Source organism: Aplysia californica, unplaced genomic scaffold, assembly GCF_000002075.1.
Source record: "Aplysia californica isolate F4 #8 unplaced genomic scaffold, AplCal3.0 scaffold00620, whole genome shotgun sequence".
Taxonomy (NCBI): domain Eukaryota; kingdom Metazoa; phylum Mollusca; class Gastropoda; order Aplysiida; family Aplysiidae; genus Aplysia; species Aplysia californica.
The window spans coordinates 421,339-439,696 of NW_004797890.1; the positions used below are offsets into that span (position 1 = coordinate 421,339).

Here is an 18,358-nt window from a genome sequence, read left to right on the forward strand (position 1 = left end):
GGTGGCGAGCTCAGGTGTGAGTGCGATGCGTGGGGAAAACAAACGCGTCGGTCAGTTCACACCCTGGTGTGATCCCGTCAGGGGCAAACATTGTATCGCTTCATCGAGTTTTACTACGTGTATGTGATCACATTCACGATAGTGGCTGATCTTTGACGAGACGGACAGTTTATTGATCTCAACTTTTCACTCTTGGTTGATCGGCTGTGCCCGCCCGGGTTTTTGTTTAGCAAATTATGATCTGAAATGCGGGATCTTAGCCGAATGTAGACCATCAGAGCGGGATCTTAGGGGTGACTTTTGTATAATAAAAATTCTGTTTTCCTAAAACAACGGGATCTTAAGCGAACCGGGACCGTAAGCGGTGGGATCTTAGGCGGAGACTACTGTATAGGCCTGTAGATGAGACTTTCGAACCTAGATCTAAGAGACCATCAGTTCTGAGGTTATTTGATTTATAAGAAGATCTCAAACGTTCTGATCTGACATTCCAAAACTATAATATCGCTTTGCTTGTCAACCTATGAGAGATACCTATAAGGGTTATGTAAAGTATCAGAAAATATTGAGCAGCATAAAGGCCCGAATGATGAACTGAAATTCCCCTGCACTTTGCTTAGGCTAAACGATACCGTTGCATTATCAAACGGTTGGATATTCTGAACCTGTGTTTTCTTTAATTTTGTTGAAGTGTTGTAAAGCTATTAAAATTAAAACATGGTACTATGTTGGGTGTTTTTTTTTCATCTATTGGCATCGTCTAAGAAAAATCGACAACGAGAGTGAAATATTGTGAAGTTGGCCACCAAAGGTTGACAAATTAAAAAGTAAAAAAGGGACTTTAAAAAATGATCGAGGCAGCTAAGGGCCCCGATCAACTTGAAGATTATTCTATCAAAAACAGTTTTTCAACAAAAAAAATGTCATAAAACCGTATAATCAAATATCATATAATTCAATTTCGAAAGAAATAATCTTCAGTAATGGCAAAGCACAGAATTCTACAGAAGAATTCTGTGTGGCAAAGCAACTATCTCAAAGGATTAAGGGATATCTAATTTTGTTATGTTACTAATTAAAGTTGGATACGGATCTATGAAAATATAATTAAGAGATTCACAAAGGAGATTAAAAGTAGTTCTAAGCTTCTGGAGATTCCCGATTTCAACTATCTAATATAATAAAGGGCCTTTATCGTGATAGGCATTTGGTTTACTCCTGCATTCCGAAGTTATGCCAATCATCAGTTTTAATTCAAGACTAAACAAATATTGTTTTACTTTGCCAAAGCTCTGATGAATCCACAAAGTTACCAGCTTCTATTTCTCTTATTTGGCACCATTTCTCAACCCCCCAATCCAATTACCTAGCAATCTACCTATATTATCTATGAAGATAATTGACACATGGGTGATCGTTCGTTGATGTGCTTTTCTAGAACTTGTGGAATGAAAGAGTTCCAAAATGCACTGCTCGCCCTGCCCAGCCTATCGTAACTCAGTGATCTGATAGATCATCTATCTCTAGTCTATTTCTACCAGAGTGCCACGACCAATATAGATCTAGTGCTCTGTGGTTACGGCACTACGGTCATAACGTCCGAGAGATAAGACCAAGACCGTGAGGCATCTTGGAAACGGTGGTTGTTTTGTCTTATTTATCTGTTCCTTTTATAGCAATCTAGACAGTTATTAAGGCAGATCAGTCAGTAAGTCACTTGAACAAGAAGGAGTGACTTCAGTGACGAATAATTATAATATAATATACTACTGGACCCTAGATCTAGTAAAGTTCGTTTTGTAGGTGTAGTCTAGGGTACCCGTAGTCTAGATCTAGAGATCGAAGTGGACAAGAACTCTACTTGTAACTAGCAAGGGTGACGTCCAGGGAAGACCTAGAGATCTACCTCTCTCTGACTCTGCGACTGAAAGTGGTCCTCTGTAACTGTAAGTGTGTATCCAGTGCTTTTTGTTTTGTTTTGTGTTTTACAGCGCTTGCAACAGCATATAAGGTATCAGGGCGTGTGACACATTAAACATTTTCGATTTGGTAGAGATAGAATATAATCTAGATCTAGATCTAGATCTAGCCTTTGCCCGGGTGGCGACCGAAGTGACTTGTGACTTGTCAGTCACTGTAACACAGTTATGTTGTGGAGTGGGCCGTGGGTTTCATGTTGTGTGCAAATTGTGAGTTAATTCAATTTTATTCATTCATTGGCTTTGGTTCCCTCCAACTCCAAGTTACATTTTTTCTGAGTTTCACGGTGAAAAACTATTAGGTTTTGATGCGATAGAAAAGTGATAGCAGACCAATTTTTACTGACTGGATTCTGACTAAATCATGACAACAGTGTCAGTGATGAATTGAGATTTATTGAAAAATGAGCATTTTCTGTGATAACTTCTACCCCCAACAGGTTCAAGAGTTCAAGCTTTATGTAGCACTCCATAGCTGTGTCCAGACTCCGTAGTGTGTCCATTTCTGGGTTGTTGTCCATAGCGTGTCCTTTTTGCTGACCTTTTTTTAGAATGTTCCGTGTAACTTTTTCAATCGAGTGCTCAAGTTGCACACAGAACCAATAGTTGTAACACCACTTTTTCACGGTATCTTAAAAGAGAAGAACTTACTTGTTTACACATATAAGAAGAAACATAAAACTGACCATTGTGGACAAGAAACAGTCTACGAGTCTTTGAAAAGATTGTACTAATGTACCCTTTTGTTAAAGATTATACTACAAAACTGCTTATATTAATAAAGCAAGAAGTCTTATACCTTGACTCCGCGCAGTCTTCTGAAAACTCTCCCCAACAAGACGTCTGTTTCCCGCAACCTACCCCAATAGTCAATAGATGGATAAAGAAATTCCAACTTTTGGTGATTTTATCGGTCCTCATTATTGCCTTTCTCACCCTGCACCAAGGTATAGGCCATGGACAAACACCTTCCACCTTTCTCTATCCTGGGCTAGCCTCTTGATACTATTCCATGTCTTCCCACTTTTCTGTACATTGATTTCTGTGATTCTTCTCCAGTTTCCATGCGGTCTTCCCCTTGATCTCTTACCCTGTGGATTCCAATCCAAAACTTTCTTTGTTATTATATATGCAGCTGCATGACTTTCTGAGAGTATGTTCAATCCATCACCACCGCCTTCTTCCTACCTTATCTCTGATGGGATCTGTCGTGGTTTCCTTTTGTATTTAACACTTCCTCGCTGGTGACCCTGTTTGTCCATCTGATCCTCAGCAACTTTCTTAGACACCTGTTCAAGAAAACCTGGATCCTCTCAAGTTTGTGATGCGTTCCATGTCCCACATCCATCCATACAACAGGACCGACTTCACATTTGAATTGAAAATCCTCAGCTTTGTTCGAAGTGAGATGTTTCTGGTCCTCCAAATCCTATCCAAAGATATGAAAACAGCCTGTGCTTTTCCAATGCAGGACTTTATTTCAGCCCCTGTTCCTCTGTCAATTATACTCCCAAGATAGCAGAAGGATTCAACATCTTCTAATGTATTTCCTTCTATTGTGACCTACTCCTTTTGTTTTGTGTCTGTCCTTCGGACTTTTGACTTTCTGGGGTGGGTCCTCAATTCAACAGACTCCGAAGGCTAATTAATACTAAAGTTTTTGCTTTCATTTGGTCCTGGGTGTTGTGCATCTGTCCTTAGGACCTTTGACTTTCTGGGGTGGATTCTCAATCCAACAGACTCCGATAGGCTAATTAATACTGAAGTTTTTGGTTGCATCTGTTCCTGGGTGTGTGACAGAAGCGCCAAGTCGTCTGCAAAATCCAGATCGTCCATCTGTGTCCATGGTACCATTTCTGTGTCCTCTGGGGGATTCCTTCATCAGCCAGTCGCCTGCCAATTTGAAGAGGAAAGGTAATAGTAAACATCCCTATGTCTCACCAGTCTTGATGTCAAAGCTGTCAGTGAGCTGGCCATCATGTACAACCCTGCAACTTGTCCCTTCCTACATACTCTTGATGAGATTCGCCAACTTCTGTGGGATTCTGTGGTGTCTCATTATCTTCCATAGTGTTGCTTGGTCTATGCTGTCAAAGGCCTTCGCATAGTTAAGTCAAGGAAGTTGATGATCAGCTGGGAGTTCCACAATAATTCTCAGTGTGGCAATCTGGTCGGTGGTTGAGCGATTTTTCAGGAGACCAGCCTGTTCATCCCGTAGTCTTGGATCCATTGCTGTCTTGATTCTCTCCGGAGTGATTCTGTTGAAGACGTTACCGGGTATTGAGTGAAGAGTGATCCCTTTGTAGTTGCTGCAGTTGCTGAGATTCCCCTTTTTTGGAAGCTTCACGAGGTGTCTTTCTTTCCAATCCTTTGGGAACTTGCTCTCATTCCAGATCCTGGTAAACAGTGGGAGGAGGAGGAGGTCTGTCGTCACAGTGGCATCTGCTTTTAGGGCTTCAGATGGAATCTGATCAGGACCGGCCATTTTACCTTTGTTCAGCTTCTTAATGGCATCCACAATCTCTAGTTTTGAAGGAGCATCACAGCAGATTGGTAACTAATTTCTTGCTGGCAGGATGTTTGGCGGGTTACTCGGTGGTGGTCTGTTCAGGAGACTGTTGAAATGCTCTACCCATCGTTTAGACTGAGCTTCCTTTCCAAAAATGGTTTTCCCTTCTTGCTCCTTTACTGGTATTTCAGGTTTCCCATATTTTCAAGCAAGTGTCCTTGTGGTCTGGTAAAGGATTTTCATGTGCCCTCCTACTGCTGCTTCCTCTGCCTTCTCTGCCAGCCTGTTCATGAATTCCTCCTTATCTTTATCTTTTCTTAGTGATTTCTTGACATCCTTAGCTGTTGTCCTGTACTGCTTCAATGCATCCGTTCTTGATCCCCTTGTTCTACTTGCATTCGCTTCTGCCTTCAGTTGTCTTCTTATCCTAATTAAATCCTATGAGTGTTGGCTAATCCATTCCTTGTGCTCCCATTTCTTTGCACTGAGTACTTCTTGACATGTTGATGTAAAGACTTCTTTGACTTTGGTCCAGTGCGTATCCACCTCCATGTCCTCTCCGCCAAGATCAGCCAGAGGTTGAAATCTGTTCCTCAGCTGCAGCTGAAACTCTTTTTTCTTGTGTCCTTCTAAGAGACTTACTTGGAACTTCGTTCTTTTGATTCCTGTGCTGGTTCCGTGCTTTTTGAGTCGAAGCTTGAGTTTTACCAACAGCAGAGGATGATCCGATCCAACGTCTGCCCCTCTCTGTATTTTGACTTCTTCCAGTGAACACCTGAACCTATGAAAGATACAAAAATGATCTGTCTGGTTCTCCGTCACTCCATCTGGCAAAACCCATGTAGCCTTGTGAATCCTGTTGTGGGGAAAAACAGAGCCTCTAATAACAAAACTGTTGAAAGCACATATATTTGCGAATCGCAGACCGTCTCCGATTAAACATGTTCTATCAAAGACCGTCCGTCGGGCGAGATGGGTTGTAATTTTAATGATGTTATCTCTGCATAGTTGTGTCTCCTTTCCCGCTTCAATGACACTACACAGAATTCTAGCAGTTCTTCGTCAGCTCTGCATATGTCTAGCAGTTCATTGAAACTGCTATGTTTCAAGCGATAGTATTGTTGACATTTTTTACTATCTTCCAACAACTGCAGAAACAAATGATGAAATTCACCTAGTGTATCACGCTTTCTTTGGATGGGATGCACTGAGAATCTGCTTTTCTTGGTTTTCCTTTTTTGTCTGCGTCTCAAAAGCAACAACAACAATTTTCTTCTTCTACCACACGCCATATTTGCAAGACGGCGGTGTCTGACCGCCAAACTCCTGTGTTAATACGATCGGCCGCACCCGATGGAAAACGGTGGGTCTGGTCTGACTGTCGGTGTCGGCCGTGAATATGGTTCTACCCTGACTTAGCCAGTATTGTTAAAGAGTAAATGTTGCATATCAATAGCGGACCTGACCACCCGCAAAGCCAAAATGGGATGGTTTGTTCAAAATTTGATCTTTCTAATAGCTTGTGCTTGAATATTTTCCTTCTTCAATTCTCGTTATTTTGAATTATGTTTAAAAATTCTCTATTGTCTCAGCAAGTGCCAGCAACTCTATCACTACAGTGACATAATAAAGAACATTGCTTCTGTTGCCTTTTTTGACTTTTGACTGAGAACAAGTTGGGGGAACCGGACTCTGTGTATTAGCGGTAAGGTGTTCCGCTGTCATATATATCGTTTCAGTTGTCACTTTGATCTTAGTTGGCAAATTAGCGCCTGTACTGTAATGGTAAGGCATTTCACCGTTGCAGGCACAAAACCTAGGTTGGATTCACGTGTGGGGAGCGATTTTATTGAGTATAGATAAATAAGAATAAGAAAATGAATTACATTTTTGTTGATTCCAATTTGGTTTATTATGGTAAATATACATACATAAATACACAATAAGACACCAATACAGAACAATTTTACAACCATGCCATTGCTGGTCGCCACTGTGCAGTGCCCTGTTTTGTTTAGCTAGAGTTGTTGTGTCATGCTCAAGGACACACCCAAGTGACTACCCACCTAAACCTGGTGTAAATGATTGAGTATCTCGGGTTTTCCTGCTCGTACGTTGTTTCCTTCTCAGCTCAGATTGGCTCTGACGTGTAGGATCCAAGCCGGCTTCTTAAGATATCTAAATTAAGTTGTAGGGGGCATTAAATGCCTATATAAGAAACAAAAACCTAATTAGCAAGACAACGGTCACTCATTATTATTTCACCAAGGAGGAAGGGAGAAAGAGTTTGGTGGGGGGGGGGGGGGGGAAGGGGGAGTAGATTACCCTTGTCATTATGAATGGTGAATGAATTAAACACAAAATGCCCCGTATGTGAACGTGCACTTATAAAAGCGTGTAAAAGAGGAAGGACACGCTACGGAGTCACACACACACACACACACACACACACACACACACACACACACACACACACACACACACACACACACACACACACACACACACACACACACACACACACACACAAACACACTCACACACACACTCACACTCACACACACACACACACACACATACACGCACATATGTATGTATATTTATATGTCTTGTTTTTATTTACACAGAGCAGTCAATGTCTTGTGTGGCATCAGAGCATGACCATCATTGAGAACAGATGATTTATTCTGGCTTTTCTCATGGCTGACACTGTGTCTGATGATCTTTGTTGAGTCCTGGTGGTCGGAGGATGAAACTACGACTGCGGTAAGTAATCACTTTGTAGTGAGCAGTGCAGTGTGAGTTTTGATGCTTTCATGATTTACACCATTTTAGACTGCTTGCAATGCAACTAAATTGGGTACGAGGCTGTTTATTTCTAGATTTGCTGGACAGGTGTATTGTTGATGTTCATGATGAAAGAGTCTAGGAAATTTTTTCTCTGAATTTGAGTTTCTCTGTCTTTATGCTTTATGATCGATTTTGCACATAAAGAAATTGTAAAAGATACTTTAATTTTTGCACTTGTATAGATATTTTTTACTTTAATTTGTATATAATGAAGAAAACATCATAGAGATTTTCCAACAGTATAATTTTGTTGCTAGCAGCTGAGGTGCACCTTCAGCTATGTTTTTGTGCTAACTCTTTGAGCACGCACATTCTGGTAATTTTTTAAACGCTTGAAGACTGGCTGCTTTAAAAATAGAAGTACATCATACATAATTATTTTTCAATTCTGTTTTCTATCTGAAACATAAAAAGACGGACAATAACTTGCATGCATATACTTTGAAATATACACATTGTGTTTCTGTATTGTGCGATGCTTCGCAATGTGCTGCAAAAATCATTTGGTTTGCTACTTATCAGACACGATGTGTCCTCTTTGTCCTTAAAGAGTTACTGTGTCTTGTTCACTGGCACACTGTGCGAGTCGCCAAGCCATCATATTGATTGACTGACAATGCTTTGTAGTGACATTCATGATTCCCTGTGAATCTGCATTCATCGATCACTAGGCCACTGGGGACCAAATCTGCCCTCAGTAATCACCAAACCACTTGGGAGGTAACCTACGTTTCTTTTGTCACTCCCATCACCGGGGAGAAGGAACCATTAACTCACTAATTACTCCACCATTAGGAAGAGAAGGTGCTCTCATTGAGGTTAATCATGTAAGCACAAGGGAGGTAAACTCTGAATGCTTTTATCTTGCGGCTGGAGAGGAGCTTTTTAACACTATATTTGGGTCTCATAGCTTGAGAGCTCCCCACGAGTCATCATGTCATAACATGGGTGCACACACACACACACATACACACACACACACACGCACACACGCACACGCACACACACACACACACACATACACACACACACACACGCACACACGCACACGCACACACACACACACACACATACACACACACACACACACACACACACCAACTCCCTTCTTCCCCCCCCCCCCCCCCATAATAGAGTTTATTGTGGATAAGCAGGAAAGTTTTGTTACCAATGTTTTAACTGGTCAACTGGTCTTTAGAAAAAATATGAAGTAGACTTAAAAGTTGTCTGGGGGTTTTTTTTGTTCTGTCAGTCATATATTATGCATGTATTTTTTTTCCAGGCTGAAATGGAAATATGCTCTGCGCCAGTTTCTAGCCAGATGCCTAGCATACTTCCTGGTGAGCAAGTAGCTATCGCTTAAAGTTTGTTGTTGATGTGTTGATATTCTGTTTGAGTTGATTCGAAGATATTCTGTTTCTATTGTGATGACACCATATGAATGTTTTCCCATCTTTCCTATTCCACCAACTTTGCTTAGGGGAGCCTTGTATTGTACCAAAGAGTCTACATATCAAGAGGGGCCACTTCTCTCTTTGAGCCAATTAAAAAAGTGTCCTCAAAATTCGGTGGCGCCCTCTTCGCAAAAGCGCACCTTTAGCGAACAGAGTTATCCTACTTGAGTTAAAAAAATCAAAGTGAAACTAGCAAGTTTTTGAATGAATTTCGGAAGAACGCTTTTTTAAAATGGTTACGCTGACAAAAAACCTCTTCCGGAGGAAAGGGTGATTGTTTTCTTCGTTTAATTTGACTTTAGAATGAAAGGCGAGAAGTCATTAAAATTTTAAAAAGCTAAAACTCCGTACTGAACGAACCCGAACTGCTGATGAACAGCAGTCGATCTGCGCAGGCAAGGAGGTGCTATTCCTATTCTTCTTCTGGAAAAACGAAAGAGAGATTCAAAACAGACTGCAGCGCCATCTGAAGCAAAGCGCATACTTTGTGCGGACACTTTTTTGGCTGAGTGGCCCATCTTGTTATTTACTATCTTTGATTGTACTAATCACTGAACTACAGTGGCCGGACTGGGGCGTAACGATCCGAGACTTTTATGGGGGGCCAGGAATGCTTCCTGTTGTTTATTGTAAGTCTTGGCCAAGAAATTGGGAAGTACAAAAATAGAGCACTTTCAAGTGAGTCAATTTCAAGTGTAACACGGAACAAATAATTTGTTATTAAAATCACGCTAGGAGACATGTGGATCATCACCTGTTCCACTGCACAGCCCAAAATGACATCAGAGCTACACTTCTTCCTCCGAGATCTAACATTGACAACACACTCTATGGAACATTATAGCAACTGAAGCAAACCAGTACTTATCACTATATGTGAGTCAGTGTGGTGGAATCAGGCTGTCGTCAAAATAATCAAAGTGAAGAAACTTGCATTTTTCCGCAGGTTTGTAAATTTTTATCAAATTTTTGTTTTTTGACTTAGCACCTTTCATGCCCATTAAAGAACTCATCTCTGTGTGGATTTTTCTGAAAAGCGTTTATTTAAGGCACAAAAATGAAAATTTTCTGTTGTCACGGACTCTTAAGCTAAGGAAATAACTAATCTCTGGCGGCCATTTTCTCACTAATTTTACCTCTGAAAACAGGTGACCCCCACCTCCTTCTTTCGCAAATATCTCGACTTGTATTCAAGATAAATGAATATTTTTAAAATCCAAATAAAGACAAGTGAACAAGCTTGAAGATGATACCAATACCTCTACATGCCCGAAAATTGACGAGAGCCTGATTCCACCACGCTGCCTCACATATGGCATTGGACAGATGGGTGAAAGCCCTGCTTTTGGTGGATCGATGACAACAATAATATTTACATCACATAAAAGAACACCACATATGTTTGTAAACTTTTCCTGTAATCAGGAAAGTTCTTTAGAACTGTTACATAAGAAAAGACAAAGGGAGAAATTAAAGGCACAAGAGACTGGGAGAGACAGAAAAGGATGGAGAAAGATAGAGTGATACACACATTGGATACAGTGAGATTGAGAGAGGTTTTCAAATGTAACGTTGTAGTTAACTACCTTGATCTGACCCTCACTTTTTATCTGGCCTGTGTGTACTCTAGCTGGGTGCGACCTTGTGTCAACGCTACATCTACGCCGTGCTCTGTGTGTGCGGGGTCTCGCTACTGCTGCTTTGGGCCAGCTACGAGAGCACTTCCTGTCGCACGCTCAATTTACCGGATTCTTTGGTATGTCATCTATGCTTCCATCCTCAAGTCTGTTCTCTTTGTATGAATATTATTAGTCTATGAATGGTCAGAGTGTGGGCTACAACTCTGGTAGCTCTGACTTTTTTCGGTCCCTCTGTAGTCTTTGTGCAAAGTTTTGTTTTTGTCTTCCACTGAACGAATTTTACTTTTGTTGCCTTGTTTTATTCTACTCTGACAAGAATCTCACAGTTAATTTAGTGGGTGATTGGAGGGTGCCACTGGTAGGCTCTAATTCTTTTCTTTCCCTCTGTTGTTTCCTGTATGTCTGTTTTGCTCTTTCATTGCACATACTGACAGTTATTGTGTCGATCTCTGTTCATTTAGTTCTGCGCACACATGTACACTAGAGAATGATAGTGAAAGAGAGGGAGAGATGGGGCTCACCAAACAGTAACAGCTGGCTTTAGAGCATATCAACTCTGCAGGTGTTTGGCTGGTGCTTTGGTGTGGTTTGCTCCTTCTTATCTATCAAACGTCTATCGTCCTTATCCCTCCTTTTTTGTGTTTGTTACTCCCTTGTAACACCTCTAATCTTCGGCACTCAAATGACCTTATTGTGTTGCAAGTGCCGTAAAATATCTTCTCATATGAGTCAACTCCTTTATTATTTGGTGTAGTTTTGGTGGTGTGCAAATCCACAGACACGTGTTTTGGTCACAAGAAAACATGGGAACACCATGGCTACTGAGTGATGAAAGGAATATGACGGGGTTTTTTTACCTGATGGTTAGATGCTCTTTACTTGTATATATAGAAGTACTTGAGATTATTGACTGTGGACTGTTTAACTGCCCTGCTCATTACATTCGTTTTTTTAGGAGTTAAAAAGTGCTAAAGATTGTTGAATTTTAAAAGTTTTTAAATTCTTTTTTGCCGAATTCGCCATCGTGGGTGGTTGGCTGCGCTCTTGTGTCTTTGTTCCTTTTGTCCTATCAAACATCTATCGTCCTTGTCTTTCTTCCTCGATTTGTTTGTATGCTACCCGCTTGTAACATCTCTTATCTGTGGCACTTATATGATGTATTTGTGTTGCAAGGTTGCAAGTGCTATAAAACTCTTAACTAGAACTAGACTGAAGCAAAAACATTTGAATTAAAATTTCATCCCTTTCTGTGCAGTAGTTATATTGTAAAGAATCAGATGATTAAAATGTTATGTCTTTTTTAAAAGACGTAACATAGTTATGTTTCATGTAGTCGTGTCTTCTGTTGCTTGGTCAGTGTGCCGAGTATGCCAGGAAGGATGTGGCGGGGACCCTGTGCGAGGACGTCTGCCAGACCATAACCATTGACACAGATGGCTGCGTGGACACCTCCCAACGCTTGCTGGTCAGTGCAGTTTTGACATTTCGCTACCTCAGCATTACAGAGTTCTATCTGACACTTTTGAGTTACTAAAATCATGAGACCAAAACTAAATGTTCTATCTGCTCTGTCAAATTCGAAAGATTACTCGCAGTTGTTTTCAAGATATTCAAAGAACTGCTTTCGAAAAAGCTTGACGTGATGTGAGACTCGAAATATTTTACATCAAATTTCTCAAAACTAGGTACTGAGCAGATAGAAGTTTGTAATTCTGAGGTAGTGATTTCATGTGTGTTGCTTTCCCCTGTGCTTTTTTCTATATATTTGAGCTCTTTTTGTTGTTTATTTTTGTGTCCGCCAAGTTACTGGATCTATAGTAGGTGTGACCGTGTTGAGTCATCCTGTAATTTATTTTCTTCTGTATAATTTTTATCAGAGGTGGTTGGTTGATGTATATCCCCATTTTTAATAACAGTGAAAACAGTTCATAACAGAGAGTGAGCTGAAGAAGAAGTCACGTTTTCACTGTTTAAAAAATGGACATACAACAAGAAAGAACTGAGGTCTCGATATTGTGAAACTAAAAAATTTTGAACATCACATTTCTCAAAACTAGGTAATGAGCAGATAGAATTTATTAATTCTGAGGTAGCAATTTGGCTGTAATATTTCCATCATTTGACATTTTGCCCACCCAGATTCTCCAGAAGGGCATGAACCGCCTGGTGATGACGGACACGTTGGGTCACCCCCACGCCCTGCTAGAGGAGGGCTACTCGGTGCAGCAGTTCCTGGAGCGGCTGAGGGCCTTTGTCCGTCATGAGCTGGGAGAGGGGGACCACTCTGTCCTCATCAAACGCCTCTTCAAGGAGTTCGATCGCAGCGGGGATGGAATGGTGAGTTCTAGAAAGGAAATTTTTGTAATGTTAACTCTTTCCACCCATCCGGCGCACAGAGTGCAAAACCTTTACCCGCCCCGTATCAGGATGCATGGGGTCGTCACCATTGCCTTTCTCACCCTGCACCAGGGTATAGGCCACGGACAAACACCCTCCACTTTTCTCTATCTTGGGCTAGCCTCTTGATGTTACAGAAGCTCCTCCGTCTCCCAAGATCGAAAAATAGAAATCTGTGTTTGTCCATGTTTCTGTAACTTACTGTTTTTTACTGGGTTGGGTAGTTGGCCCTCCGCAAACTGGCACTTTTCGGGCGACCAGACCTAAGCACTTTTAGTCGCCTCTTATGACACGCAGTATCACGGCAGGTGTATTCTTTGCTCCCCCATAGTAAAACTATGGGGTCCCCCACCAGCAGGGGTGATGCATGGGGTACCTCATCAGTATTCTTGTATCTCTGCAAAAATACCCCAATCAGTATGACATTTTCAGCACCTTGATAAAATTGATCATGACTGTTGGGTGTTCATCAAAAAAGGAATTAGAATCGGAACTAAAACCACTACATCTAGCACATTCATCGCCCAAATCCTCGTCATGGTGTCAGTGTTAAGCAGCACTCATGCTATGTCTACTCGACATTTTTTAAAATTCACTCCAGTTGCAAGCAAACTAATTTTTGCACTCAAATGCCACACAAACCACTCAGAAAGAAAATTATAACTTTGACAAATGCACATGTCTAAAAGGAGATCATTCCTACAGCGTTTTTGTTGCTATATTACACTGTCACCGATCAGCGTCCCATGGGGAAAAGGGACAGCTTCTTACCATTGCCGATTGGCGTCTCGCGGGGACAATGTGTTAATGAGAGGCACATAAACACTATTATGGTAACTTAGTTTTATGGAAAAAGTATGATTGATAAACAAAAGCAGAGGAAGAGTTAAGAAAAAGGTCCTACTTGTGGCACCTTCCAACCATCCGTTTGTTTGAAAAACCAAAAAGAAAGGAAATGGCACTTTCTTTTGAAGATCTGTTGACAGTGGCATTTTACGTCTGTTTGGATGTACCCACTCAGAGTTGATGAATCCCCCCCCCACCGGGGCAGTGCTACTGACTAAAGTATCTTCAGGCCATTCCCAAAGGGAGATATCAACATGTTCTTATTCACAGTAGAATTGTAAATGGGCTGATTTATCAATGTCATGCTCATTCTGTGCCAGAACAACATGGGGGAAATGCTGCTTTTTCTTTCCTCATCCTACTATCGTCATTTTTCGTCTACTTCTTTGGTATGTTTGTCACTTTCTTGTGAACTGCTATTTCTGGGCTGCCTTGATAGTCGAAGAAGGCTTTGTGCTGTTGAGGCTAGAGAGGGTGAGCAGAGTAATCCTGATTCTACGTTTGGACTTTTCTGTGGACATCCACCCTTTGGCGCTCATATAACCTTATGCAGTTGCGAGCACCATAAAACCTCACTAAAACAGCAGAGTTGATGAATTTGCTACATTTTTTTAAATAAAAAGTGAGCACTTTTTTTTTTAGAGTACCAAATACTCGACTGTAATACGAACGATTTTTTTCCCAAAAAGAGGCAAAAAATACACTCTCCATATTATAATGGGCTTATCTTAGAGTGAAAAGTATTCCCCCCTGTATGTACAGGAGGTCGTGTTATAGCTGCATGTATTTGATAGCTTAATTAAAAAATTATTCTAATCTTAGCATGCCAAAGAGTCAATTTTTTTACAGAATAATCCTGTTTTGCTGCATGATCATGAATAGCTGGATTCATGATTGAATTGTAAGTGATTGTCAGCAAACCGCTTATGCTGAACAGGAACATAATATATTGACTTGTGATGCCAGTTTAATATTAACATTTTGTTACAGGTAGAGAGTGTCTTTTGTGGGTGGTTGGCAATCTCTTTAATGAGGTTTGTGACATTTTTCCTGTCAAGCATTTATTGTCATTATCTCTCCTCATTATATTTGTATGTTTCTCTCTAGTATCACCTCTGTAACCTCCGATACTTTTATGACCTAACAGTGTTGCAAGTGCTGTAAAACTCTTAAACTACTAAAACTAAATATACTTAAAAGAGTGTCTTTTATCTTGTGTATTTATTTTCTCTGTCCACAGCTGCAGCTGGGAGAGGCTCAGAGCCTGTGGAGACTCTTGCGGCAGCCATACTTCTTGTCCTTTTTCATCTTCCAGGTACAGTGTCATTGAGACTTAGTGCAGTAGTTGTACCGTGTCAAATTTTTAGTTGTTGTTGTCCTTTTGTTAATTTCAGTTGGTTGAGATTTTCTTTGTGCGTGTGTGTTGCTGTTGGGTGTTGTGAAGGTAGGTAGTGCGTAGTAATTGTGGTTATAAGATTGTGGTGGTGGTGGTGGTGGTGGTGGTGATAGTGGTGGTGGGCTTAGGTCAGGCGACAGTGAGGGCAGGTAGATTTACGGATAGGTGTGGTGTAATTTGTGGGGTTTGTTGCATTTTACCTGACTTGGAACCAAGACAACTCAGGTGCGCACAATAGCTAGAGGCAGTGTTTTATTGCAGAAAGGTCTGAGAAGCAACGTACAACTAGTAGAAAAGCTAAGAAGAAGAAGAAGAAGGACATTAAAATGCGTGTTTGACTAGGGTCACAAAGAAGTGGAATTGGGGAGAAGAAGGAGTGTTGAGAGCTGGTCTGTCCCACTCTTCCGACATGTTGTAAGTGTCAGATTCGTTATTATCACATGACCACACAGTATTCGTTATTATCACATGACCACACAGTGGGTGAAATGAGTTGCTCGTTACAGCATGGGGTAGATTCTCAAACTGTACCCTGTCTCGTGAAAAAAAAAGATAGAAGCCACATGATGAGCTATAAGTCATGTGAGTTGGCTGTATATCGGTAGTAGTATTATTTCTTTCCTTCATCGTGTCCTAGTATCTCAAAGTACTGGTTGTGCTTTTCTGTGGATCTGATTTGTGTTTTCTGTTTGATACGAAATTTTTTGTAAAAATCTGTTTATCATCTTATACGGGGTGCCCACTACGGCTGGATCGGACCGATGGCCCGACTCGGTCACCTGAAACCCCAGAATTCTACACTCAGTCGGCCAATCGCATCCTTAGTGAGCACCCCGCATTAAACTGTTTTGCTCTGTATTTATTGTCTCTACTATCAGTAGTCTCACTAAAACTTTTCTTTTCTCTCCTGCGGACTTTTCTTTTTTACGTAAACCCCTTGCAGTAGTCACATCTTTGTAGACTGTTGACTTTTTTCCTACCACAGCTGTCAATGTTAAGGAATTTTTTGATTTTATTGATATAAATGGGACAAAAAGGCATAGTTTTGCTGTTTTACTATTTGGTGGCCGGGAGATTACTTTTTTTTAGAGGTTGGGGGGATCTTTGGGGGTTCTAGTCTGTCTCCATGCAGATCAAGTCTCCCACTGGCTGTGTTGGGTGGTTGGTGGATGCTCTGGTGTAGTTTGCTCCTTCTTTCCTGTCAACCATCTATCATCCTTATCTCTCCTTCTTCGTTTCTTTGTGTTACTCTCTTGTAACACCTCTAATCTTTGGCACTTATATGACTTATTTGTGTTGCAAGTGCTGTAAAAGGCTTACGAAAACTCAAAACTGACCGAGGGCCAAGATGGTGTTTACTAGCTAAGACTGTGTCAGAGCTTCCTTCTTTCTGAGCCAGAGACAGCAATCTGTTCTAGAGAGAGCAGAATCGTGTGGGGGAAATACAATAGATGGGTGTAGTGTTGTGACTTCAGCTGCAATAGGTCTACAAAAAAGAAATTCACATTTCTGAATTTCCAAAAACCTCTTTGTCGAATTTTGCTTGCAGCCAAGTGGACTGCATGTTTTTTTTTTTTGCTTTTTCTTTTGTTTTGGTTCATTTTCTTTTGTTATTTCTTTCTATTAGCATGGATGGGAGTCCTGGATGAATGACGACACCCTTAGAATCTCAGTCCATTCATCACGATAATATGTGGTAGTGCTGGTGGTTTTTTTCCTCTCTAAAGTTAACAAAACAATTCTATCTACAGTACACACTTTTCCTACGAGTGTGAGTTTTTGTTTGCACCTGCCGATTGTAGCCTACTACCTTTTGTTTGTACTAACACCTTGTAAGAAAACGTTCTAACTTCTTTTAGTTTTTATTCTCTACATAAAGTTTTTTTTTTGTGGTTTGTTTGTATAAGTGTGTTTGTGTGCTGGTGATTTGAGCCATTAATAGGTGCTACTTCTTATTTTACCACTCTTTGCGGTTTGTGTGTTTCCTTTTTTTTTTTTTTTTTTTTCTGAGCAAAAAATGGCAGCCGTTGAGCCAATATGCATCTATTATCTCTAAACAGACTCTGTCTGTATCACTATCTCTGTGGAGAGAAGTTGGAAATCCTAGGTTTCTTCTCTGGCATTATGCTTAGTTTATCAGTGGACATGTGAAAAGTGGGTGAATTTTGTTAATGAAAAAAAAAATTATAGTTAGGACAGGGCTTTTTCTTCTTCTAGTCGCAGGTGGTTGGCGGGCGCCACTGGAAGGTCCTACTTCTTAACTTTCACCCTGTTGCTTCTGTCTGCCTGTCTGTCTGTCTTATTTTCTCCCAGCACTAAATGACTTTTACTGGGTCTATGTGCTTCTCTTTACTCAAACATAAACTCAGACTCCTTCTTGTCAGGGAAACATTTTTGTTTTGATCTCCTACTCTTTCTTGTCCACGAACAATTTGTAGTACCAGCTGATTGTTGTGTAACATTCCAAGTTGTTCCCGGCCACAGACGGTGAAATGATTTGCTGGTATCCCGGAAAGAGAATCTGGTATTTCTTCACTTTTTCCTGCCTTGTTCCAATCACAGGCAGCTTGCTAATTCTGCAGTAGTTACTGTGTCAGCCTTGGGCTGGCTTTTAATAGATGGTTCAGCTTTCTAGTTAGTCTTTTAGATGTTTTGATACTGCTATTCTTTATTGGACAAAGATGACACTGTTGTTGGTGGGTTGATGCGCTGTAAAGCTGGATCTTGAAGGGAAGGGTGGAGCAGCTGTGGAACATGTAACGTCTGCAATGAGCTCACTCTTGTGGACAAAAATAGACAACTGTTCTGGTGTGGTCTGCTTGTTCTACTGCTTTTCCATTGCTTATCATGTTACTATCGTCCTAATCTGTTTGTAACGAAATGAGGCAACTATTCATTTGTTCAGGTGGCTTGCTGTAAGTGACTGGCTAACGTTTTTAAAGAAATAATTACTGCTAAATTGCACGTAACCATTTGCCAGCCATGTACAGTATTAAACTAACAGTGAGTAGTTGCAATGTATCTAGCATTACAGTCTCGTAGATGCTAGTTCAAAATACATTTTTTTGTGCCTCAGAGCTCATTATGGCAGAAATATTGTGAAACACACATGCAGCAGTTTTTTCCAAGGAATCCTTTTAAAAATCAAATCAAGATCTTTGCTTATCTAAATCATTTGTTGCTTCTCTTGCTTAAGTGTGGTCACTAATAACAGCTTAAGTGTAAAATCTGCATATTTTTTCTAAGGACGGATTAAAAATGATTTTTTTTTTTTTTTGGGTGGGGGG

The 18,358-nt window shown here is 40.7% G+C and overlaps 1 protein-coding gene across 1 annotated transcript in view; it reads left to right on the forward strand.

Annotated features, from left to right (window-relative positions):
* The first annotated feature begins 1,789 nt into the window (after positions 1 to 1,789).
* Positions 1,790 to 18,358, forward strand: part of LOC101854528 (divergent protein kinase domain 1A-like) — a 24,384-nt gene continuing 7,815 nt past the window's right edge. The window contains exons 1-7 of the mRNA XM_005107665.3: positions 1,790 to 1,946; positions 7,116 to 7,254; positions 8,621 to 8,678; positions 10,423 to 10,548; positions 11,790 to 11,897; positions 12,572 to 12,769; positions 14,916 to 14,990. Coding sequence (XP_005107722.1) covers positions 7,238 to 7,254; positions 8,621 to 8,678; positions 10,423 to 10,548; positions 11,790 to 11,897; positions 12,572 to 12,769; positions 14,916 to 14,990 — 582 coding nt within the window. The 5' untranslated portion in view covers positions 1,790 to 1,946; positions 7,116 to 7,237. The remainder of the gene's footprint in view (positions 1,947 to 7,115; positions 7,255 to 8,620; positions 8,679 to 10,422; positions 10,549 to 11,789; positions 11,898 to 12,571; positions 12,770 to 14,915; positions 14,991 to 18,358) is intronic.